This window comes from Sylvia atricapilla, chromosome 1 (genome assembly GCF_009819655.1).
Source record: "Sylvia atricapilla isolate bSylAtr1 chromosome 1, bSylAtr1.pri, whole genome shotgun sequence".
NCBI lineage: Eukaryota > Metazoa > Chordata > Aves > Passeriformes > Sylviidae > Sylvia > Sylvia atricapilla.
This window is the reverse complement of record NC_089140.1, coordinates 57,966,081-57,991,384: the sequence shown is the minus strand read 5'-3', so window position 1 is coordinate 57,991,384 and position 25,304 is coordinate 57,966,081. Positions and strand designations below refer to the sequence as shown.

The following is a 25,304-nucleotide window of genomic DNA, read 5'->3' as shown; positions in this document are numbered from 1 at the left end:
CAGCCGCTGTTTGTAAAGAGCGCGCTGGGCGAGGCAGGGCCGGCCCCTCACCCGGATCTTCCTCCGCGCCGGGCGGGAGGGAGGGTCCGCCCCGGCGCTTCCGGCGGAGCCGGCTGCGGCTCCGCCATGGGGAAGAAGCACAAGAAGCACAAAGCCGAGAAGACAGAATGGCGCTCGACCTCTGCCACCGCCTATAGTGGTAAGGGCCGGGGGGGGTCCTCTTCGTACCCGAGACGCGCCCACCCTTTCCCCCGGCGAGGCTGTCGGCGGGGCCCGGCGTCCCTGAGGGGCCTGGGCAGAGACCCTGCTCCGGGGGCCAGAGCTGCTGACGGCGAGCCGGCCCGAGGAACGCGGGGCGCGCTGTGGGGTGTGAGCCGGGCGTCTCCGAGCTCCCGCGGCTGCTCCTAAGAGGACCCGGTTGCTGCGATGCTGAAGTGATGCTGGATTTCACCTTGCTCTGCAAGGACCTTGCGACGTTTGCAGGGGAGGCCGAAGAGCCGGCTTCTTATGTCTTGCTGGTTTGTGGAACATCACAGCGTATTATGTCTTGCGGGTTTGTGGAACATCACAGCGTAAGACGTGTTGTTTGTTAGCTTGGCTTTGCTAGTCTTAGCTGTTGTTTTTCTTTCGATATGTACTGTGTATATTTTTGATTTGCAGCGAATTCTTATAAACAGTAGTTCTTAGGAGAAGCTTTAGAGCTGGGGGTGTTCAGCCTGGAGAAAAGGAGGCTTAGGGGAGACCTTATCACTGCAGCTGCCTGAAAGGAGGGTGTGGCCAGGTGGGGATAGGTCTCTCGTCTCAGGAAACTAGTGACAGGACAAGAGGACATGGCCTCAAGCTGCACTAGGGGAACTTCGGGTTGGACACTGGGAAAGGATTTCTTTACAAAAAGGATAATTATGTATCAGAATGAGCTGCCCAGCGAGGTGGTGGAGTTGCTCTCCGTAGAGATGCTTAGGAAAAGATTGAATGTGGCACTTGGTGCCACGGTCTAGTTGACGTGGTAGTGTTTGGTCATAGATTGGATTCAATCTCAGTGGTGTTTTCTGACCTAATTGAGACTGATTCTGTAACTGCTGTGTGCTGTTAGCTCCCTGTGCATTTATTAATTTTTTTTTTTTTTTTTTTTTTTTTAGATTATGTTGACAAGCCTTTGGAAAAACCCTTAAAGCTGGTTCTTAAGGTTGGAGGCAGTGAAGTCACTGAACTTTCTGGGTCAGGGCATGATTCTAGTTACTATGATGATAGATCAGATCATGAGCGAGAACGACATAAAGAAAAGAAGAAAAAAAAGAAGAAGAAGTCGGAGAAAGAAAAAGAAAAGCATCTAGATGATGAGGAAAGAAGAAAGAGAAAGGTAAGCTGTGATTTTAAGAATTCAGACACACCAGCCTTCATGCTTGCTTATCAGGTCTGAAATCTGATGCAGAACTTTGTTTAAATCGCTGTTGAAAGAAGCTTATTGTCTGGAGATAGCAATTCAGAAATGTAGAGAACCCTTGTGTGTGAATTGGTGTATTTCTGCCATTTAAAGGAGATACCTTTTGTCCTGATTCTGTGAACAAGGTAAAAGCTTCCTTCTTATAACTTTTTATTTTCCTTATTTATTTGCCTTGAATGCATGCTTCTGTATTTTAGCCAGATCACAAACACATTTTGCTGCTGTTTTAGGCAGTGTGTTTTCAGCTATTCAAATAAATCTAGGCTGCATTTGTCTTTCTGAGGTCTGCCAAGTTGCTGGACATTGAAATTGATACTGTTGAATACTGTGGTACATTACTTGGTTGGCTCTTGGAATAACCTGTGTGCTAAGCCTTGTGGCTTTGTTAGTAGCAAGTACTGTGGTCACCTTAGTTGTGTGTGTTGAACACTGGGGAGTTTGATTAAAATCAGCAGTAAGCCACTGACAGCACATTTACATGTACAATTTAATTTCAGTAGTATTTCTTTTGTGTAGTAATCGTTCTCTGACCTTTCTGCTTTTTTATTTCTTTCTTGTCAGGTAGTTTTACTGTTCTTGTGTGATGGATTTTTCAGCGCTACTACTTCGTGTGTGTTTGGGGCTTACATCTGTCAATTCCACATAATACAAGCCTAGCAAAAAAATCAACTGGAAGTGACAGATCTCATAGGATTGTTCAGAAGCTCTTGAATAGGGCACAGAAAGGGCATGATTTTCTTAATATAGATGTACCAGGTTGGGACTTGAAATGTAGCAAAACCAGCTGTCCTTCATACAAGATTTTGCAGTGTCTATTGCCTTTACTGAGTTGTGGGAGGGGGGTTGTTTGGATTTTTTTTTTCCCCCAGAACTTCATTATTAATGCATTCAAATTAAGCGAATGGATAGCTAAGTTAACAAGACCACAGTCTAGGGAAGGTTAATGAAACTGTGCTTTTCTGTGCAAATGTAAATAATAATTGTGGGATTTCGTGAGTGATTTAGGTGTTCCTTTGCTTTAAAACTCAGGAAGAGCTCATTAACTACCACCTCTGTTTCTTTTGATTCTTTTGTTGGCTGAGTAGTCACATATTTTACTAATTTCTGTTTAATGTGACAAACAACAAAAATATATTGATGAGAGAAGAACCACAGGTTGATCTTTACTCAATAGTAGATTAACTTTTTTTGCTCTCTGGTATAGCTTATTCTTGTGCAGTTTTTCGTATAAATAGCTCCAGAATTTTTACAATAAACGTGCAGGAATGATAGAACAATACTGCATTAAATACAAGGTAGCAAAAGATTAACAGTTCAGTTTTAATTGGAGAAGAAAATTAAAAAAGTAATAGTGAAAATGTATGCAGTATTGTCTAAACCGTATTATGACTTGGATATTGAATGAGTATTCCAAATTACAAACATCACTGTTTCTTATCTTTTGATCTGTGAGATTGCACATTCCAAATATGTCCCTCTAAAATAAGTCTTCTCTCTGCTGTCCTAGGAAGAGAAAAAGAGGAAAAGGGAGAAGGAACAGTGTGACACTGAAGGAGAAACTGATGACTTTGATCCTGGAAAAAAGGTGGAGGTTGAACCTCCTCCAGATCGTCCTGTCAGAGCATGCAGAACTCAGCCGGGTGAGCAGTGTGAATAATTAAATTATTTTGGTTCTTTTTAAAAGCACACAAAACAAAGCTTTTGTCAAAGGTACTGAAATGTAAAATTTTCATGAAGATTTACTGAACTGTAGGAACTTTAATTTCTCCAACATTCAGAACTTTCTGCCATCTGAAAAGTCAGTATTCCTCTTGGTACTTCCAAGCAGGTGTAGTAGGTTTGTTTTCAGGTGACTGACGTTGCCAAGGATATCTATCTCTGGCTTCTGTTCCTAGGCAGAATAAATCTCATTATAAAAGTATTATTGCATGTAGTGCTCCTCTAATTTCTCCTCCTTAGCATTTACACAACAGTGATCAGAATGTCGGAAATTAAGTTTCATTTAGTTCAAGGGAAAAAACTCTTGTGGAGACTTCTTAGGTGTTGTTATGGTCTTTTTTTGCTTTCTAACCTATCTGGAATTTTAGTATCTCTGTTGTCATGAAAAGGAAGTTGCGATAAGCATGTCTCTAAAGGCTGTGGACACCACACACCACATCTGGTTTCCATTTACAGATCTTCTTTAAGTCTTATCACCTGCCAAAATATTTGTCAGTTGTGTGTGGCAACTTCTGCATGTTTAATCTTTTCAGATTTTGCCATGCTTTTTCTACCTGTAGCCATTGCTTGGTAATTAAAACTCAGCATTAGTCAGTGGAAACCTTTACATTAGAGAATTTTCAGTTACATCAAAATCTCAGTTACACATAAGCCTGAAAACGGAACCTAGTAGCAAAAAATTGCATCTTTAGGAATATTGCGGGTCTTGTCTTTGGAATACTGCCCTTTGGCTGGTCAAGCAATCCCAAGGAATTTTATAATTGTGACCACACATTAAATTGAGGAATGGTGGCCATCAGCTGTCAAGGTAATTGAAATTTTCAGGTCAGAGTTTTATGGTTCTAGGTAGTCAGGAGCCTTAAGAACTGACAATATAAAAACTATTCCCATTAATATTATCTTTTCATCTGGTTGTAAAATGGTATTGGAAAACATATAAATTACGTGACCTATTCTGGTTAAGAAAGGAAATGTCTTTCCTCTATTGTGATGGAGAATTGGATATTCAATTCTTGATGCTTCTTTAATGTTTCATCCTTCACTAAAGTAAGTCTGTCTGAAGTAACAGGTAATTAACACCTAGTGTTTCTTGTGTGATCTTTACAGGAAGTGAAATTGTAATTGTTTCCTCTCTTGCCAGCAAGTCTGCATCTGTTTGTCACTCTGTGATTGAAAGGTTTAGAGAATTGCATGGGGTTTATGGTGCAGAAACCATTAAAATTGCATGGCAAACATGTTGTAAGAAGGTGGATTTCCCAACTGCAGTATTTGAGCAGTCAAGTTCCACTTTTTCTGCAAAAATATATAATGTAATTATTTTAATCTTATTAATAGATGTTCTTGGAGCTACTAAAGTTAGCACTACATCTGACTTAATGGGCACTAGGTTTTAATGTGATTAAAAAAAGGCTTAGAAAATAAAAGAAGAAATAGGTACTATATGCTTAGAAATCTGATGTGATTCTGCTTTGAAATCCATGTCACATTCAGCTTCAGATCAGTACTTGTAGTAAGATTTTCTGTCTGATATTTATATTTTTAAATAAACAAATATGTGCATATGCTGTTTCATTGCACTTATATGTGTTTATGTCTCAAAATGCAGCTGAAAATGAGAGCACACCGATCCAGCAATTACTGGAGCACTTCCTTCGCCAGCTTCAAAGGTAGTAAATGTTATTGTGTCTAACAGCTGTGTTGGCCATGTCTGATACATATAAATATTTGTGACTTGGCAACTTCTTATCCTGGTTTTCTGTTTGAAAGTAGTGCCTAGGGACTGACTGTAATATATTTGTTAACCGTTGCAACCATGTCAGACCTGGTAGTTTTTAAAGATAAGTTGAGGAAAATGATCACCAACTTTGCAATTCTAGCATTGGGTAGGGGAATAAATGTTTCGAGCAGAGGATACAGTGCCTATTTAAATGTATTAAATATTATTGACTTAGTTGAGGATGTTAAAGCCTGTTGTAACACTACAATATTTTAGAATAGAACTGTTTAGTTAAATTTTATTTAGTGTCCAGTGTCAGACACAAAGCAAATTTGGACTTAGTTACTTGATAATCTTAAGATTTTGGAGAGGCTTTTTATTTTATTGTTTTCTTAAACCTGTGCCTCATGTTTTAAAAAAAAATCCTTTTTATTTTTTAGAAATAAGCTGAATTTGGAACTAATTTTTAAAAATTAAACATTGTATTTCTTTTTGGAGGATCTTATGAACAGGAGGAACTGACCTTTTTTCCTCAATGAAGCCAAAGAACAAGTTGGAGTGTAGAGACATAGAAAACACAAGAATTAATTAAGAAGTACAAGAACTAGCTTGAATTGATTATTTGATCATTGAGATGAATTAAAAGACATTTTTATTGAAAATTTCTTTTTGAAAAAAGGTCAGTCTATAAATGTGAAATCAAAATGCCCTCCTTTATCAGGATTTTTTTTCAAACATGGATCTGTTTTATAAGAATGTTTTTAGTGTTTTTTTGTTTTTTAAGTGTCATTATTGTGTCATTAATGTGATACAACAGCAAGAATCATTTTGCTGGCTGCTGTAAATCTAAATGTATTGTTTTTATTTTTAGGAAAGATCCCCATGGATTTTTTGCTTTTCCAGTCACGGATGCCATTGCTCCTGGATATTCCATGATAATAAAACACCCTATGGATTTTGGTACGATGAAAGAAAAAATTGCAGCAAATGAATACAAATCAGTCACTGAATTCAAGGTGAATTAATAAAGATTTAGATATTTCACAACTGAAGAGTCTTTTGAACTGTAGAATCCCTTCTTACATTAATTAATGCTCTTTTTTTCAGAACTGAGCACTTTTGTATATTCAGTGTGTTACAAATAATCTGTCAGATACTACTACAGTCTTCTATAAATTACTATGGAAACCAAGAACATCTTCTAAATTTCTGTGGAACTTATGCTTCTAAACTTCAACAGGAGTAAGACTATCCCAGACTTAAGCCGTTGAGCTCTTTTTTTTGTCCTTTTTCTTTTTTTGATCTAGACCTTGTTAGATTGGTTTAAATGTAATTTGGACCTGTCTTCAAAAAACCTATGGATATACTGAAGCATCTTGTATATGAATTAATAACAACTACATGTTTTTTTCTTTAGGTATCTTGTTTTTCACAGAAATTAATTTGAAATTGTCTTCTGGCAGAAATTTACTGGGCAAGTTTATTTGCAAATTAACTTGGTTATTAAATGTATTGCTATTACTGTAATAATTTATTAGATGCCTCATGGTTTTACATACAGTGTAGTAAGAAATGTTTTCATGGTATCACTAGCTCCTGAAGGAGAGGAGTTTTCCTTAACTGCTTCATGAAGGTCATGAATTATTAGTCGCCTTTGGAATTGCTTTTTCCTAGACTGATGTTGATCTGACGGTAGCCTTGGCAAGAGAGCATTGGCTTGTTTCTCAGGGTTAATCTCTTTTTTTGAAAGGTCCAGCAAGGTGAGCAAAGAATGGTTTACATTTCTTATGGATGCTTTAACAAAGATTATTATTCTGTTTCATTAAATATGCTATAGAGATTTATAGGAAATAGTGAAAAATGGTTCACGATAGCATTGCCATCAACAATGCCTTCAGGTCTCTAAATTCTGTCTTGCTGGATTGTCTTTGTCTTACTCAGCAGCTTAGAAGGAAAGTTTGGGTGGGAGCTCTGTGACTGTTAAGTTACAGGCAAGGTTGCAGTATTGAAACTGGTGGGATAGAAACCTAAAAAAAATAAAATTGCAGCAATTTTTAGGCTGACATTCTTTTTTCTCAAGGACTTAGCTTTGGCTGATGGTTGGAGGAGTGATAAAACTTTGCTAAAAGTCTGCCCAAGTTAGAGTGAAAAAGGAATTAGGCTCCCTTTCTACATACATGAGGGTAACCTGATTACAAAGAACTACAAAGCCATAAGCTTAATACAGAAATGAAGTTTGCAGGTTTTTGACCTCTGAAACAAGGTCGGCTCAAAATATTACTCATCTGATATAACTAGCTGAGGCTAGTCATAAGACCGTAAATAATTTGTTTAAGAGTAGAGTTGGCAAGAACTGTCTCTTGCATTTAGAGGAGGGGCAATTGCTGCAGAAAACTCATTTGTTTTGCTTCAGAAAAAAAAAGGCTCTACTTCAAAGTTGGACAAACAAAAGACTGGCTTTTTCTACAGTACTTGAAAGGCCATCACTAGAAGTGTAGCTTACTTACACTTTGTCTGCTTCTTGGCCCATAGTTTGCTCCTCCATATTACCTTCTCAATTTCTGTCTTTGTGGTGGTCTTGGTAATTGGAGGCAGAGGGCTTAAATGCTGTAAAAATTACCTGGGTGGCTTGGTCGAATGTTTGGTCCATTTGGTTAAGGAGAAGATGTTATGGTTGGCATTCAGGAGAGAGTGTGTTTTTTATAACCAAAGCCAGTTCTAAAGGAAACTGAGCATCCTGAAGTGGTAGAAGAGGCTCAAACTTTGCAATTCTGCTTTTGGCTTGCATTCATGAGCCTGCTGCTAGAATATTACTGTGTTTTTCAAAAAGCTGCCAAGATGGAGCTGTATCTTCCAGTCATTTAACAAAGGACTTGAAATGTTTACAGTTCTTTTGTTTTGTATTTTACAGGCAGATTTTAAACTGATGTGTGATAATGCAATGACTTACAACAGACCAGATACTGTTTACTACAAGCTAGCCAAGAAGATACTGCACACAGGCTTTAAGATGATGAGCAAAGTAAGAGACTTACTAAAAACAAAAAGCAGAAACTTTGGGGATTTTTATGTTACCATACTTAAAAAGAACTTAAAGAGCAATGGTAAAGATTGTTTCATCCATCTGTGATGATTTATAGCAGTGCCAGTTAGTGCTGCTAACTTTCAGGGCTTGATGGCATTCTTGTTATAATCTAGTAATTTTTACTTGTTTCTCAAGCTTATCTGCACCACTAAAGTCTATAAGAACTTCTTTCAGTGGAAGCAGCTAATATCCACATATACTGAACTCTACTGTAAAATCCTACTTCTGGCAGGAACTTTGAAAACAAGATCTCATTTAAGTTTTATTTCTGCATAAACAAGAAAGCACTACTTTTTTCAAGGTGTTGGGTGTAGGGGAGTTTTTAGAGGCGTCACAAATGCTTTTTACTCTAATGCAGTTGTTGGCTTGTCCAGATGAAGGTTTTTGTATGAGCTGCTCTGTGTGTGCATGTGTCACAGTGATGGTAAGTTTTGTGTAAAATAGTTGGTTTTGCATATGCAGTTTGTTTGTTTGTTTGTTCTCTCTTGATAGTTGGGCTGCAGAAATTCTGATGCCATGCTACCATGACCAAATCATGTTGCATCGCCATTGGGAACGAGAGATTAAGAACAAAATAAGGCCATGGCCATTCCCATCCCATCCCATCCCATTATCATAGCACCTTGGCTATGAGGGAAAGGTTAAGTCCCTGCCGCTCTGTCCTTTCTGATTCTAGGAACGGCTGTTAGCTTTGAAGCGCAGCATGTCGTTTATGCAGGACATGGATTTTTCTCAGCAGGCTGCTCTTTTGGGCGACGAAGACACAGCAGTTGAAGAACCTGTTCCTGAAGTTGTTCCTGTACAAGCAGAGACTACCAAGAAATCCAAAAAGCAAAATAAAGAAGTTATTAGGTAAAAGTTTTAATCAGCCTGCTTACTGGCTTGTTACAGATTTTGTAGTATTACACAGCAGCAAGAACTTACAGAAAAATCTCAACAGTTTTTCTTGAGGTCCATAGGATGAATGGGCAATTTTATTGTATCTTATTTGTTTATTTATAGAAGTTGTTTAAATCACTTGTTTAACAGTGATTCCTAACTTGAAGCAAACAATTGAAAATGACTGCACAGTCTTTCAAACACTTAAAATTAATATTTATAGAGATATTTTCATTCTTTATTCTATTTTCATCTGTATTAAATAACGAGTATTTTCTTCTCATGATGGTTTAAAATGCTGTTTTATTTGGATATGGCTACAAATACCTTTTGCATTTTGTCCCATTTTTTTTCCTTTCCTAAAGTAGTCTCATCAAAATGTAAGAGCTTCTTTCCAGGAGGGCAAAGTGGCCTCAGATCAGTGAGTGATTTTATTTGACTTTAACCTTGTCTGGCAGGTTATGAAGGTACAGGACATTATTTCTGGAGCAGATGATAACATCTCCCCAGTGAAAATCTTATTGAGCACCTTGGTAAAATACACTGCTAGTGCAATAGTAATCCTCCAGCTGATGGGTACCCCCATGTCACAGATTCGTGTTTTTATAACTACAATCTAATGTTAGTAAAAGTTTTTTTAAATCTGAATTTAGTCAGTTTATTTTATGAGATTTTAGTAGAAACCATGACATACAAGCGACTTACTTTTTCAGTGTTCTTGCATAGGCATCCAAAGAAAGGCTGTGAACTTAAATTGTAGAGCATTATATCAGCTGAAATTTTATGGAAAAAGTACTGCAACAGAGCATCACTAGTTATGTTGTAAATAATATCATTTAGATGTGTTTTGCAGATTTCTTTGTACATCCTCAAGTATAAAAATTAAATATATTTCTTTCATGTTTTTTAGAAGTGAACTTTAGAGTTCTCATCAGCCACTTCAAAGTTTTATCCTTTCAGCAGTTTTGTAATCCTGAATGCTGATGAAAGAAGTAATATTCTAATTTGGGGTGTTTTTTGGAAATAGAGGACTGCAACATGTATCTTCAAAAATAATTTTAAACAGTAATTATCTGTGGTGGAAGCTTTTCTAATGATAACATACAGAAACTAATCTGTTGCTGTATCATAGAGAATTAAGAAAGTGTAATTTGTCCTTTGTTTAATGGATTGTGGATAGAAATCACGTGATTTCTGATGTGAAAGCACATTTTTGTAAACAAGTGTTGAGGGGGAGGTGCTTTGGTTTTTGATTGTTAGTATCTTTTTGGAAGACACAATAATTTGGTTTGTTTACTGTCCAGCATTAATTCTTGCATAAACTCTGCCACAGGAGTAACTTTGTTCTTTGTCACAGAGCAAGAAATTGCTCTGCCAAACCACATGGTGCTGCTCTGTCTTTAGTATCTACCTTAACATACAGTTCAGATAGTTAAAAATTATGACCTTTAATTTTTATCCTGGTAGCAATTTCTCAGCAATCAGTTGTTGCATAAATCTACTTTTCTGTTCTTCCCAGTATTTATGTAACTTCAGTGGCTAGAGTTAATTTGGGTTTTTTGTCATTAATGTGAACTTTTAAATACTTGTATTTTTGCATCTGTAGGTAGGATTTATACTGTATTTTCTGATGAACAATAAGACCCTCAGAGGGGAAAGCCAAACCTAGTAGCAGATATTTTTGTCTTCATATTTCATGGTTACAAACAGAGGAGTTTAAATCAATGTTTGCAAAGTGTTGAAGCAGCTTCGACCTCTATAAGGAGGAAAAAGTGACTTGATCACTTGAACATCCTAGTGTTTAATTAGTTTTCAAAAAATTTGTTTAGGATGTTGCAATCTTCTGAATATTCTCAAAAAATTCTTGTCCTTTAAGTATTCTGTAGGGTGTGATAGAAAGTGCGAGTTGTTGAGGAGTGTTTCCTGCTGTGTACACCCTTTCTTAAAGTTTCAGTGAAACAAAATATTGTAACACATTTGTCTTGTAATAGTATGATCTTGTGATCTTTTTATGTCTTTAGTAGCAAAACTTACTTGTGTATTGGATCTGAATCTCTATACAGAGAGAAATTCTTAGCTAAGCAAATGGAAGAAGATAACCCAGGAGAGAGAAATGGATTTGGTGTGAGGAGATGCTCTACCCAGTACCTAAGGTGTTTGGCCCTAGTGTCTAATGTCCATATAATGCCCTGAAATACTTTGATGTACAACATTTATTTTATATATAAAATATAGTGAAGACTGCCATATTCTATGATATCTTCACACTTCTCTTTATGATTTTCCTGATTTTATGTGATAGCTGTCCTGTTTCATCCTTTGGTATGCTTATTTGCTACGATTTTACTGGTTTGGAGCTTTAATGAAAAGGGATCTACTGAAAGATAAATGTTCAGTTCTGTAATTTCAATTACAAGCAGTTATGTGATTGATACAGATTAGGAATGCTAATTGCCAGTACTAGAAAACATAGGAATTAAAGGACTCCCTGTTAGAGTGGGAGTTGTGTCCTGCTTCTGCAAGCAGCAATATGACATAATTATCATAAATGCTGCCTGTTGGGTTTTTTTCTCTGATGTGCAACAGTTTCTATCCCTCATGACATAATTTCTTTCTGAATCTTCCTGTTTGGAATTTTGGAAAAAAGCGTATTCATGCATGTGGGAGACTAAGGATGCGGTACAGCATTCACCTTGTGTTAGTGCCAGTTTTACTCCAAAACACTGTTTTGTATTTGTTTTATACTTCATTCTCATCAAAGTACAGAAACAATTAAATTTTTGAAGTTAAGTAGTTTGGTAGTTCTCAGCTTCTGCTGCAAAACTTTTTATAATATGATTATAATTCCACTTAAATGCTGAAGTAGACTGACACTGGGAGAAGAGTGGGACTGATTGTTCTATTAAGCAAAGCCAGAATTCAGGCTTTTTTTTGTTTTAGCTTTTAATTTCTACAGCTCCTATTCTTCTCTCTTTTAGCTGCATTTTTGAACCTGAGGGGAATGCGTGCAGCCTGACAGACAGCACTGCTGAAGAACATGTCCTGGCCCTAGTGGAACATGCAGCAGATGAAGCTCGGGATAGGATCAATCGATATCTACCCAATAGCAAGGTCTACTTCACATGGCAGTTTGCAGTTCCAGTTTGGCTTGACTACTGAATGCCTTGTTTCATGTTAGGAAATAGGCTTTACTGTTAGGCTTTCTGAGGCTGGAACATCTGGGATGTGTGTTCTATGTGGAATACTGATACCACTGTTGTCTATCATTAAGTTTCCACTGAAAGCCACTGTAGGGGGTCCTAAGTGGATCTTGGGTTCTATTGTGTGTTGAAGGTCTTTGGAAATTCACTTGCAGGAAACAGTGAACTGTTGTTCAATCTTGTATTGCAGCCCTTAGCATTGAAAGTGATAAAAATAACATCACACTTCTCTTTACTTTTGCAACCTCAGAAAAAGCAACTATAGCATAGGTTGAAGGGCTATAGGACTATTAGGATTCCTCCTCCCCAGAATGAACATATTTTTAGTGTTAAATTAGTGTTTTTAATGAGGAAAGTTCTATAACTCTTGTAGTTTTGTATTTACAAGTAGCTGTCAGCTGTAGCATGAGTACCAATACAAGGATCTTTTATTGACTAGGTTTAGGTAGCAAGTTTGACAGTCCTGAATCTGATTATGTTCTGTGTATTTGGGTTTTGTGCTCCTCCAAGGGTTAGAAAAGAAGCTTGGTGGTGCTGTTGTGCAGTTTTTCTCTGAAGGATCAGGTTTTTTTTTACCTGTGGGTTTTTTAGCTCTCTGATGATGGTGGTGAATTGCTTCATTTCCTTGTGCTGGGATTGGAGTTAATGCCTGGCGCATTCACTAAAGATCTGTGCTGAGATACATTAACTCTCTTGCCCTTGAATTTTCTGGAGACTTATTCCACCTTTTGCTCCCATTTCCCATCTGTCACTACAGTGGCTACTGCAGTTGAGAAAAGAATCAGGAGTATCCACATCCTGCATTTTCCACCTCTTCAAAAACTATTGCAGAAGAAACTTTACTTTGAAGCATAAGTGGTGTTGTGTCTTCAAACTTAAATGTCCATTTCTTGGGCAGTGGCCTGATTATGCAGTCAGTTTAGGCTCAACTGGATTATAAAGTAAAACTGCAAAGAACAGTCCATGAAGGCTTAGCTTCAGTGTATTTCTTTCTTTGGATAATTAGAAGACTTGTTAGGACTGAAGGCTATTTAGAAACCTCCAAAGTAAGAGTTGCCTTTTTAAATCTCTTCAAAGCAATGCCAGTCGTTCCTGCTGATGCAGTCAGTTTTGCACTGTTCAGGGAAGTTTCTCAAGGTGTGCAGCTCTTAAATTGCTATAGGCTGTTAAATCAGCTTGACAGCCCCACTGCATGTCCCACTGAATCTAGGTAACACTGGCATGTTCTTGGAATCAGCCATTGCTAACGTTTGGCATAATTTGAAGATATTGTTCTTGTTCATTGTATTTCTAGCATCTCTCACCTCTGTTTTTATTGTATGCCAATATTAGCTTTGGCCTCCTGTACGGAGAGAGTTTTAAACTTCTTCAGGTGGAAGGGAATAAAAAACAAATAGGAGAGATTTATTGCTGATGTTCCTTGGAAGTATTTACAAATATTTTTTGTAGGGAGAGAATGGTTTTCATTTTTGCTTAAAATTTAGAGGTTACAGTATTTTTTCTCAATTCATGTGTAGTTGGTTTCTGACATTAGCTGTGCTTGTCACATCAAATCTGGCTCTGACTTCTCAGACCCTGGTGTGCTCTGTTGAAAGACAACATGTTGTCTTTCACTTTTTAACATTGTGCTTGTCTGCTTCAGTAGGTCTGTCACAGCACTTCTTGAAGAACTCGGTAGTATGTTCATAAATGTATTTCTAATTAGAGGAAGTTGTGGGTGAGACATGAAAGGCAAGCAGTTCAATCTACATTTAAAATAAGCAGTGACTTTTGTGGATAGGAGTTATAGATCTGCTTCTAAAGAGAGTGTGTCTTCTAGACTTTGCAGTCAGGCTGGCTCTGCTAATAATGGAATTAGGTTTGTCTTGGGTGAAAACTTCAGATCTGATTTAGAAAGATGATAAGGCATTGTATATATGATGTATGACTTTAGCTCCTAAGTCTTCTGTTCTGAAATACTTGTGTAAGTGGTGTTAAATAGTTGTGACCAAGGTTTTCTATATGAAAAGAGAATACCAAAGTGCAGTATCCCAATACAGCTAAAAATGCTTTTTATAGTTTTCTCTGTAAATGGGCAACATCTTTTTTGAGTGTGAACAGTTTTGAATGATTGATTCCTCCTGTATCTTTCTGATTCTGTTCACAGATTGGTTATCTGAAAAAAAATGGAGATGGGAACTTTATTGTTTAGTGTATAAATTCATCTGATCCAGAAGCCGAAGGTAAAACCCATACTCTTTCAAGCAAACATTTTTAGTCTTGAATGTTCTAACAGATTTTAAAGTCTTAACTGTAGATACAGATCCTAGGTAGTATAGAGAGTTTTAAAATTGTTAATTTTTTTTAAAAATATTATTTTCATTCATTGTTCCCTAAAACCATTTCCCCAAACACCCCAAGGTGTTTTCTATTTGCCTTTCATATTTTCTCTCTTCAGATGCTTTGTTTTACTGATGCTAGCAGTGAGGAGATAAAATAATACTCCTTATATGCACTTACACATTGCTACAACTTTATAAAGACCTTGGAAGATGAGATTTTACTTCAAGTTCACTATACTGTTAATACCTAATGACAAAAAGTGAATGAAAATGCTGCAATCCTATAAGCATGCAATACACAGATGCTAATTGAGAATAATCTTTTACCTCTTTATTACCTAACTTAAATCATTAGCTAAATTTCAGTTTTAAGTTTGAGGTTTTGCTCAGTTTTTTTTTAGTTCCTTGATCTTTACTCTTGTTATTTTTTTTCTGTTGCCATTGAGTTATTTTATACCTGTTTTATGCTTTTCCTTTGCTTTAATTTCAAGCTCAAGATGCAGAAGTATTGAAAATTTGTAATTAATGAAATACTATAGGTTTTTGGTGCTGAGTGTTGTGTTGATGTAGACTTCCTTCTCTCCACCTTTTGAGATAGAATTTTTTTCACAGCTTTCTTCTTATTTCACTGATGAATAAATGACATGCTTTTGACTAATCACATTGAGAGATGCTAGCCTGCTAAATATCTTTTTCATTTGGTAGTAAATTTTTCTGGAATGAAATTGAGCATCTTGGCTGCTATCATGCCTATACCTATTTCTGAAAAAAAAAAGTGATTTAATGCCTCTGAAAGTACTGAAAATGGATTTCGATAAACAAACAACCACTTAGTCAACTAAGAGGCTGCAAGACTCCTTTTATCACTTCAGTAATATCTGGATCTCATAGTTTTTGAATCAGCTACTAAATAATTACAGATGCTGCTGTATACTTTGAAAGTGAAATAACCTAAGTCGTAGAATCTTGTGGATATGATGTGGAAGCATATTTATAGCTTGTGTTTGAATTTAAATGGAGAACCTGAATTACAGTACCTACCCTTAATGTATAGTTTAAAACACATTTAGCTTTCGTTAATTACAACTCTAAAACAGAAAATTCTAATTATTGTTGTAAATTGTGAACATGAAGTGCTTTTCTAAGCCTTTTTTTAAATCACATTATTAGGAGGAAGAAACTCACCCAGTGGATCTGAGTTCACTGTCAAGCAAATTATTACCTGGCTTTACTTCACTGGGCTTCAAAGATGAACGAAGAAATAAAGGTAGATATCAAAGACTGTGTTTTAACTTTGTATTTATTAGGTATTCAGCAATTATTTGATATAAAATAATTTCAGTTTTAATACCTGTCTCTATAATGAAAGTTTACTTGGTTAATTTTATAATATATAATAATTCCATTAACAGCAGAATGCTGTTTTTTATTAGATTTAACTTTTTGCTTATTAAATGTAATTTAATTAGCAGTTGATGGATTAATATTTTACCTTAGTGTTACAGCCACACTAGAAGATTTCCAATAATGGTAGTCCATTTCCTCTGGGGGGAAATAGTTTTCCACAGTAATTGCACTTATGGTTGAAAGACAGCTTCCAGTCATTTGCATTTTTGCAGCATATGACAAATATTTTTGCAGACTGGATTTTTGTTTCTTCATATTATTGACAGTTATAGTTTCTAATCTGCTGTCCAGAAATGGATGGCAACCAACAGTAAAGTAGATGCACACAAAATGTAGAAATATAAAGGGAATGTGGCCATGAACTTTTTTCTTCTCGGTGTGGGCTGGATACATAATTCTCGATTTTTCAGTAGTATGTTGTTTATACGGTTAAAATAGTTGTGCTGATTCTAGAGTCTAGAAGTGTCCTTGAGATGCTGCTCTTGCTTTTAGTTGGAGACAAAAAGTACATGGCACTTTCTGCATCTGTTTCAGAAAGCAGTCTTTTTTTTCCCCCCAAGTGATCAGTGACACTTGTGCTAACCATTTGTTGTGTCTTTTACCTGTGTAGTAACCTTTCTTACCAGTGCCAATACAGCACCTTCCTTGCAAACAACTCTATATTTCATGATTTGAAACCAGATGAGATGGAACTCCTATACTCAGCATATGGTGATGAAACTGGGATCCAATGTGCCTTAAGGTAAGGGCTTCCTTATTAGGAAGGCTAACTCCTCATAGCAGTTTTTTGCAAAGCCATTTAAACTAGATCTCAACTAAGAGCCTCCAAATCCTGATTTTTTTAAAATTTATTTTTAAAATAAATCACGATAAAATTTGAGGTTAGCTTTCATCCTTCTTGGGTGTTTGGTTGGTTGGTTGGTTTTGTGTTTGGTTTTTTTTGTTCGGTTTTTTTTTTTTTTTTTGGTTTTTGTTTGTTTTTTGGTTTTTTTGCTTTTGGATTTTTGGCAGTGGGGAAAGTTTGGGGGGTCCATTTGTCCTTTTAAACTGTTCTATTTTACTGCAAGGTTGTTATGGATCTTGTTATTAGGGTCTTCAACCACAGTATATTATAGGTTGCCACAGATTCAGTGTTTTGCTTTTAAACACTTTTTTTTGTTAGTTTTTGAAACTCTGCAATAAATAATTTTAAAAGGCAAGTAATGTATTTCAGTGGCTTTAAAAGAGTGATGTTTTTCAAGGAATTTCAAAAGAGTTAAACCTACTTGAAAAGAAAAATGCCACTTATCATTAAATTGTTGATCTTGGAGGGAAAGAAATAATTTTGAGCTTTTTATCTCTTGTGTTTTGTCTTTTAACCCACTAACCTACCATCAGTGATAGTTCAAGTAAAAATTTGCTGGTACTTGTGAAAAACAAGTTGCAGATCTACATTCTATTAAAATAAAAGCTCTATGTCCTAATACCTTTAATTGCTTTTCTGAAGAAGCATAAAAGAGTTCTAGAAAAAAGAAAATGTAGGTGTAATGCAGTGTATTTGGGAAAACATATTTTAAGTTGAAGTAGTTTTTAAGAAAGTGTTTTCTGTAATGCTTCTCTCTATTCCTGCTAGCTTACAAGAGTTTGTGAAGGATGCTGGAAGTTATAGCAAGAAAATAGTTGATGATCTTCTGGACCAGATCACTAGTGGCGACCATTCCAAAACTATTTATCAGCTAAAGCAGGTGTGTCCTGGGTGCACAGAAGTGTCACAAATTCATCAGAATAAGAATGAACCTATTGGCTTTTTAATACTGTGTGAGATGCTTTGTTTTCCACCGTTAGTTTAAGCAGTGCAATTTTAGCTGTTCAAGCAACCATAAACCAAATTAGAGACTGAATTAATCAACAAAGAAGGAATCCTTTTCTCTGGCTAGTTCAGTTCTCCAATGTGATTCACTATGTGATTGCAGAAAGGAGAAGGCAGGAAACACAGCATAGCAGGGACCAACCAACTGAATGGAGTTTGGGCAGCCTTGTCACCCAATGTCATGATGGACATAAAGATTTCTAAGTTATATTGCAATGCTTTTGTTAAGATTTTGGTGTTTTTCTTAATTGAAAAGCTATTTTGCTTTTCTCATTAATTATTTGGAACATGGAAATAAAATTAAAAAACAGATGAATTATCACTGTACTAGGTGTCTGTTACCCCCCAGTGCTAACTTTTACATTCATGTAATGTGTCTACAGGGAAAGCTTTTAACTTATGTGCAAAAGCACTTTCCTGATAAGATTTATACTAAGATGGGAGAAGAGAGCTTTCTCAGAAATGTGTATGATTCTAGTGAGAATGTTTGCATTCCCAAGACAAAATAAACTAAAAAAAGTGAAACATTTCTGAAGATAAATTTCATGTTATCTCACTTTGCAAACCACTCTTAGTTTGAAATAATTGAATGCCATTTAAAATGCTGACACTCTGAAACATTGAAGAATAAAGAAAGGTAGGCAGGGTAGGAAAATGGAAAGTACTTAGGCTTCCTGATGTGGTGGAAATGAGATTATTCTACATCTTTGCAGACTTAGAAGTGAAATAGGGTGGGTGGTGTTTGGAAATAAGGAAACAGTAGAATGAAAAACACCAACAATCCTTTTAGAATTTTCTGGTGTGTTTTTCCATACAGGAAAAAAGATGGTACATATAACAGGAAGAAATGTAAAGGGTTAGTTCAAAAGTTAAACCCCAATATTTTAAATACTCTTCTACATATAGAAATGTTTCTATGCAACATAGTCAACTTGGCTTTAAAATAAAGTATGCCTTCACCTTTTACCACATTTTTCTATGAATATTGTTCCAGGTGAGAATTTCTGAAGACCTCTCAAAAGGTCAATGGCTATTTACACTTGAAAATGCTGTTCTATATGGGTATATGCTGACTTTACACAATTAAGCATGTTTCAGTGATTGTATACGTGGTGTTTTATGCTTGAGCATTTTGTACTGCTGCATTTGAGTAAGAATTAGTATCTCTGAAAGTACAATGTTAATGATCTGTGATCAGAATTTACTGAAGTAATGATGAAGATACAGCATTTGAATATAAAGTTTGTGAGCAGATAAAGGGACTCAAAAATTAGTTAAAATGCGTAATACTAAAATATTTAAGAACAACAACTGTTGCATTCTAATTGCATTACAGAGATGCGAAAAGTTAGCTGTCTCTAGCCTCCTTTTTGTGTGTGGTTTGACTATACTTGAGATGGTACAAGAAAAACATCTTTCTTACGTGTTGAATATAAGTTATTGATATTCTTTCTTTCCAGAGGCGAAACATATCGGTAAAACCACTGGATGAAGTTAAAGTAAGTAATGCTAATACTCAGTCTATTTTTTTTTGATTTTTAACTGGGAAAAATGTTTTGGCATTTAAAGTAAAGAAAGTTATGTTCTCTGAGCTTGCAGCATTCAAAGTCTTTAGTTCATTTAATGTGCCTCTGTTCTATATGGTAATACAGAAAAGCTTGATAAGTGGAGTATATGAGAAAGGAGAGGCTTTAGGTTATTTCTAGACAGGCTGTCCAGGTTATTTACAAATTGTTGGCATTGTTGTATGTGGTTGCCCTAGAGAAGAGCTAGTCTTCATATTTTTGTGAAGGTTATAATCAAACTTCACAGACTCTGGCAGTTTCCTGTGATGGCCCAGCACCTCATTGTGGAAAACCAGTAAATTACACAAACATTCTCAGGGAACATTCTTATATTTATAAGCTATAAAATGCTAAGATATAAAGTATTTCTTTGTTCTTTAGGTTCTGCCAGTTCTTATAAAAGAAGAACACAAGTTGCGTAACACCTGCCTGGATTCTTCCAAACAGATTATGGTAAAATGGTTTGGGGTTAGGGGAGGGAAACAACAGAGGAAAAAACCCCAAAAATAGTAGTATTGAGACATTATTTTGTTTCATTGCACAATCTGAGGTGGAATATTAAAATTACATTATCTAGAATAAGGTTGCGGTTACTGAAAATGAATTTGTGGGAATACAGAAGTCTGAGAGTAAGACAGACTTAATTAGCATAACTAGTCTGGTGACTAGGATGCCATGGCAAGGACAAACAGAACTTTGAGCCTATGAGAAAATGGATTAAAACCTGTTTAAGGGAAAAGATTCAATCAATCCCCTATGATAAAGATGTATAATGCATGAGTTGCTTGTATGATGTTCTAACCTAATTATTGTATTAGAAATTATTAACCTCACTGAAATGGTATATAAGACTTGGAAAACCTGAGTAAAATCGAATTCTGATCATGAATCAGTCTTCCTGTCTCTCCATCAATCGCTGATATGAATTCTCTGATATTCAGTCTGTTTTTGTTTGTGGCTTTATTGTTCTTCAGTTTATTTTAGCATGCATAACTAAGTCTCAAAGGCAGAAAGATCACATAGGAATCTGAAAAAGATACTTGACTTGCAGATTGATATTTGAGGTTCAGCCTGCTGTAAGTTGGAAAAACTCCATGAATATTAACTAGTTTTACCGCATCCACTGAAAATGTCTATTAGAAAGTATGGGTAAATAATGCATATTTTATGCTTTTACAACTACTAATCAAATCTTTCTTTAAGTGGGACTGGTTTTATCTTGCAAATTATTTGTGACAACAGAAGATATGCACTGCATTCCATGGCAATTCACATAAAAATTATATGGATCTCATTGTAGAACTTAAAAATTCATAGTTTTATAGATATTCCTTATGTTTTGTGGAAAGGTGTGGATTTCTGTGGAAGGTGACTAAGTTATTTCATATAAGTGCTAGGTTTCATTTTCATATTTCTAGAAGATAATATCTGGTGGTGCGCTTACCTGAGTGTCTCATTTCTCCTGCTGAATTGGGCTTCCTTAGAGCAGGTTTTGAAGCTTAGTGACTGATTTTTTTTCCTTTGTGCCATTACATTATAGCACACTTTCCACTGGGTGTGGAAAGAAAGGGAGTAGTAGAGTGCAGGCTGTATTTCTGTATCCACATGTATAGGAAAAATATAGAGAGGCCAGTTCCAGCTGATAACTGTGAAGAAGGAGGCCCACAATAAATCCAGTGTTCAGATATAGAAAAGATGAGGGACACTGGTAATACTTCTAGTTGCTAGGGTTCTACCATCAGACATGGGTGAGTTGAGTGTGTAATTGAGTTTCAGCTGTCTCAGATCATGAGATAAAAGACTTGGACTACTGGGCACATCACTGGCCATTCATGTCTGTCATCTGACTGGAACCTTTTTGAGCTGTCTCTGAATTTCAGGTTGGCCAAGATGGTTATGGATGCTCCAGTCTCAGGTGTTGAGATCACACTTCTGAGAGAATGGATTTGTGCCTTAAACATTGTAAAGTTAACATGACAGGTTGTCACACTTGCTAATCTTTCTGTTTCTTGTATTTTAATAGGTTGGAGAATCTGCTGGAGACAGTAACAGTTCTGACTTGGACTTTCTCTCCATGAAGCCGTATTCAGATGTATCTCTTGATATTTCTATGCTCAGTTCATTAGGTAAGTAACTAAATATACAAGACATCAGTTATGGTTAGTTGTACCATTTAGGCAGAATGACAGCTGCATGTGCTAAGACTAAGAGAAGTGTTTGAAACGTAGTAATAAGTATACATTTGACAGAGGTAAAAGTCTAGAGCTGATAAATGAAACCTTGATGTTTTTCCTTTGAGACATGCATGTGTTATCCAAGTTAACTTTTCCAGTACAACTGAAGAAAACGAAGTATGTATACCTCATTATTTTGATAGCTTTGCTTGTATTTCTTGTCTTCATGGTAACATAAATTTTAAGAATCACTCAGAAATTATGTTCCTTCATGTGATGTCTTTTAAAGTAAGTTGGGAGTTAGATAAGTGTGTGTATCTCGATCATATTGCCACTTGGAATATCTCAAAATAAAAGTCGGGAGAAACTTCTGGTGCTGGATAGACTTTATCTTCTGTTGTGTAAAAGAATTCGGATGCTGTTTCAAATACATGCCTTTGATAATTATCCTTTAAATACCAGAAAAAGTACTCTTGCCATTTCTGCAGGCAGCTGAGCTGGTCAAATGTCTTCAAAAAAGGTAATCCAAGAAAACAGCCTCTTATGTTTTAAGGTACTTTTAATTCTGAATGTGAAAGAGGCCAAGCTATCTATTATAAAGCACAACCAAACTAATCAAAGGTTTAAAGGGAAAAAATATTTCTACAAATTTCTCACATTGGTGCAGTTTGAAAAGCAATTGTAAGCTCTGATTATACTGTCTCACTCTAATTTTGCAGTTCAGTGAAAAATTAATGTGTCCATTTTATAGATAATGTTTAGACATACCAGTCTAACTATAAATTTTATGCACCACTGAAAACTGCTTATATTTTCTTCTTCAGCCTTTCTGTAAATAATCATACTGCTAGATTAGTTGGCTTTCAGGGAGAGTTTATGGCATTACTTTTTATCATAATTCTTGAAAAATTACCGTTTAAGAAAGAGAAGGGAAGGAGGTTATCTTCCTGTTTACAGTTGAGGGAATTTTTTTTAGGTCTTCATATGAAAGAGTAGCATGTATTGGTACATATGTCCAGTTCTTTCCAGTTTCACAATTTGATTTGACTTACTATAAAATCAGTGCAGCTGGAGAAGATGCTGTTCTTAGAACCTTCTGTGATGGGGATATCTCTGCCTCCATAGATTTCATGTTCTGTTTTAACTGTATTTTGAGTTAGATATTTAAGTGATCTTCTTGCTGACTCTCTTTTGCCACAAACTAAGTGGGTTACTTACTGGGAGGGTGGTGAGGCCCAGGTTGTCCAGAGAAATTGTGGGCTCCCCATCCCTGGAAGTGCTCAAGGTCAGGTTGAATGGTGCTTTGAGCAGCCTGGTTTGGTGAAAGGTGTTCCTGCCCAGAGCAGGAGGGTTAGAATGAGATTGGCCTTTAAGGTCCTTCCAGCCCAGGCCAGTCTGTCCATGTCTGGCATTTAACAGCTAAGGGGGACAAATTAAGCTCTTACAGCTGTTCAAATACTGGGAGTCAATTCCGTTTCAGCCATTTCCATGTGGCTCTTTCCTTCATCTTTCAGTACTGCACAGGTCTTCAGCTGTTCCTTTTTAGAAGTGTGAGGGGAAATGCAAGATAGGTGTAATTTGTGTATAGACAATCAATGCTTGTGTTAAGTTTTGAACTTTTTTATAGTGACTTGGTAATTCATAGGTCGATGTACATGTGCTAATTATGTGGGTTTTGGTTGGTGGCTCTTAGGCAAAGTGAAGAAGGAGCTTGATCATGATGATAGCCATCTACATCTGGATGAAACAGCTAAACTGCTTCAGGACCTTCATGAAGCTCAGGCTGACAGGGTGGGATCCCGGCCATCATCCAATTTGAGTTCTCTCTCCAATACCTCTGAAAGAGACCAACATCATCTTGGTAAAAATTAGCTGTGTCAGAGAAGTTGCAGTACTTGTGCTCTATCTGAAATTGGTTTAAATTTACGTTGTAATTTACGTAAATCTTAGTAGGAAACTACTCTGATAAAACAGTGTGCTGCCTGATCATGTTTTAAATTTTAAATATGCCTGGCAGAGATAAGTAACAAGATATACTTTTGACCCCCAGAACTAAGACTACTAATTGTAATATCCTATTTTTTGATTAAATGTGATTGAAGTAATTGCGAAGTAAATTAATAACTCACTGGCAAATCCCTATAAGCACTTGCATTTGATGCCCTTAGTTAAACTAAGGAGTATATTATGAGTGAGTGTGCAACAAGTAACAAGTGGGATTCTACAACAGCAATTCATTGTCAACTGTAAAATTCAGTGATGATAGTATACAGGGATGTATTCAGGGATGATAGTATACGTACTCTTTAACAATTTTGGTGCCATTTCTGAGAAGGTAGAAGATGTTGCATAGATGATAGTTGCATTTTGTATAATTGTTCAACTCAGAGTAATAGCGTAATGATTACTTTTCCAAAAATTACCTAAGTTACTAAGAATCTTGTGATATCTTTTCATAATCTCCTGTTATAATATCATTTAGATGTCTGTCTTACTTTAAAAGTCTAAAAGGAACATGTGAAATAACCATGCTGATTGTATGTATAAATATCTCTTAATTTTTTCTGTACTTTTAATTGAAGTTTTGCTTTTTCCCCCTGTTCAACAGGAAGCCCCTCTCATCTGAGTGTTGGAGAACAGCAAGACATGGTTCACGATCCCTATGAATTTCTTCAGTCTCCAGAAACATCAAATGCTACTAGTAACTAATCTGACATTTACTATATTTATTTTGTATTTCAACTGTATTATGTTTTTATAAAGTTTTTGTCCATGACAGAAATTGCATTTTTGTCCTCTTTTCTATGAGGATTGCTGTATAACATTATCATGTATACAGGAATTAAACAAGCACACATATAAAAAATCCCAACCCCAAACTAATTTGTGCATAATGTCATTAGCAATGTACTTTTGAAAGCAAACTGCTTTCATTTTGTTTGTTAAGGGAGAGTGTTATCTACCGGTGTGTGAATCTTGACTGAAAACCAGCAAATAATGTGTTAGAAAAATTTATATTTTATAGACACTGAAAAGTGATAATTTTCCCAGAATCATGGCAGCAGTCATTAATGTTTGCAGTACAGTTATCAACTAGCTCTGTAGATAATTGTTCTGGTTTTAATCTACTGTTCAGGTTAAGACCTGAACATCTCCGAGGAACAAGAAACTACATGAATTGGAATCATAATTGTGTTTTCCATCTCCTAAGGCTAATAATCTGTAGAAATAATTTTTAAATGTTTCCCCATATTTTTAAATCTTCTTTTAATTACTCTAGAGAGTACTTAATTTGAGAGTAACAGTACTTGGTGGTTCTAGTAAAATGCTCATTTACAAAACTTCTTCTCTGGATTTGAAAAAGGTGAATGTTATTGTGATCCCATGTATCTTGAAACACAATGAAAAGATAATACTTGTATTTTTTAATATGATGTATATATCTCATAGGATGGAAAAAATACTGGATAAGGTGTGCTTTTCAATAATTCCAAAATAAAACTTTTCTAATACATCAATACTGGAACTGAGGGATTTTGTACTATTGCTGTGTGCAAGCACACAATTGTTATGAATTTACATTCTTTTGTAAATATTAATAAAAGTAGAAAAGCAGTTTTGATGTATAGCAAATCTGTTCTTCTTGCCATGGAAAAGTTTGCTTCCTTATACTAACTCTGAAATACTATAGAATTTTGGGTTGAATTCATGTGCTGCTTCAGAAGATTAATTTAATCGTGACACATGTAGCTGTAACAAAAAAAAACCTGTCAGCTTTTAGGAACGTTCAAGGAAGTCAGTCAGATAACTGATAGTTAAGTCTTGATAAAAGTCTACATATGAAGACTGTTTCATTCTAAGCAGGAGTGGAGAAGGAAGCATACAGTGAGGTTTTTTTGGCTGGGAGTTGTTAGGAATGTGTGTGGCCGTGTGCTTGGGCTCCT

General features: G+C 36.0%; 1 protein-coding gene across 1 annotated transcript; it reads left to right on the top strand.

Annotated features, from left to right (window-relative positions):
• Positions 1-49: 49 nt before the first annotated feature.
• On the top strand, positions 50-24,975 carry BRD9 (bromodomain containing 9). The gene is given in 20 exon segments (XM_066323386.1): positions 50-199; positions 1,140-1,360; positions 2,952-3,084; positions 4,770-4,830; positions 5,752-5,896; positions 7,792-7,902; positions 8,642-8,817; positions 10,908-10,997; positions 11,823-11,955; positions 14,191-14,266; positions 14,869-14,870; positions 15,539-15,632; positions 16,383-16,418; positions 16,421-16,514; positions 17,385-17,496; positions 19,082-19,120; positions 19,568-19,639; positions 21,210-21,312; positions 23,054-23,221; positions 23,969-24,975. Coding segments are annotated over 20 exon segments (2,040 nt in total). The 5' UTR covers positions 50-126; the 3' UTR covers positions 24,070-24,975.
• The last annotated feature ends 329 nt before the right edge of the window (positions 24,976-25,304 follow it).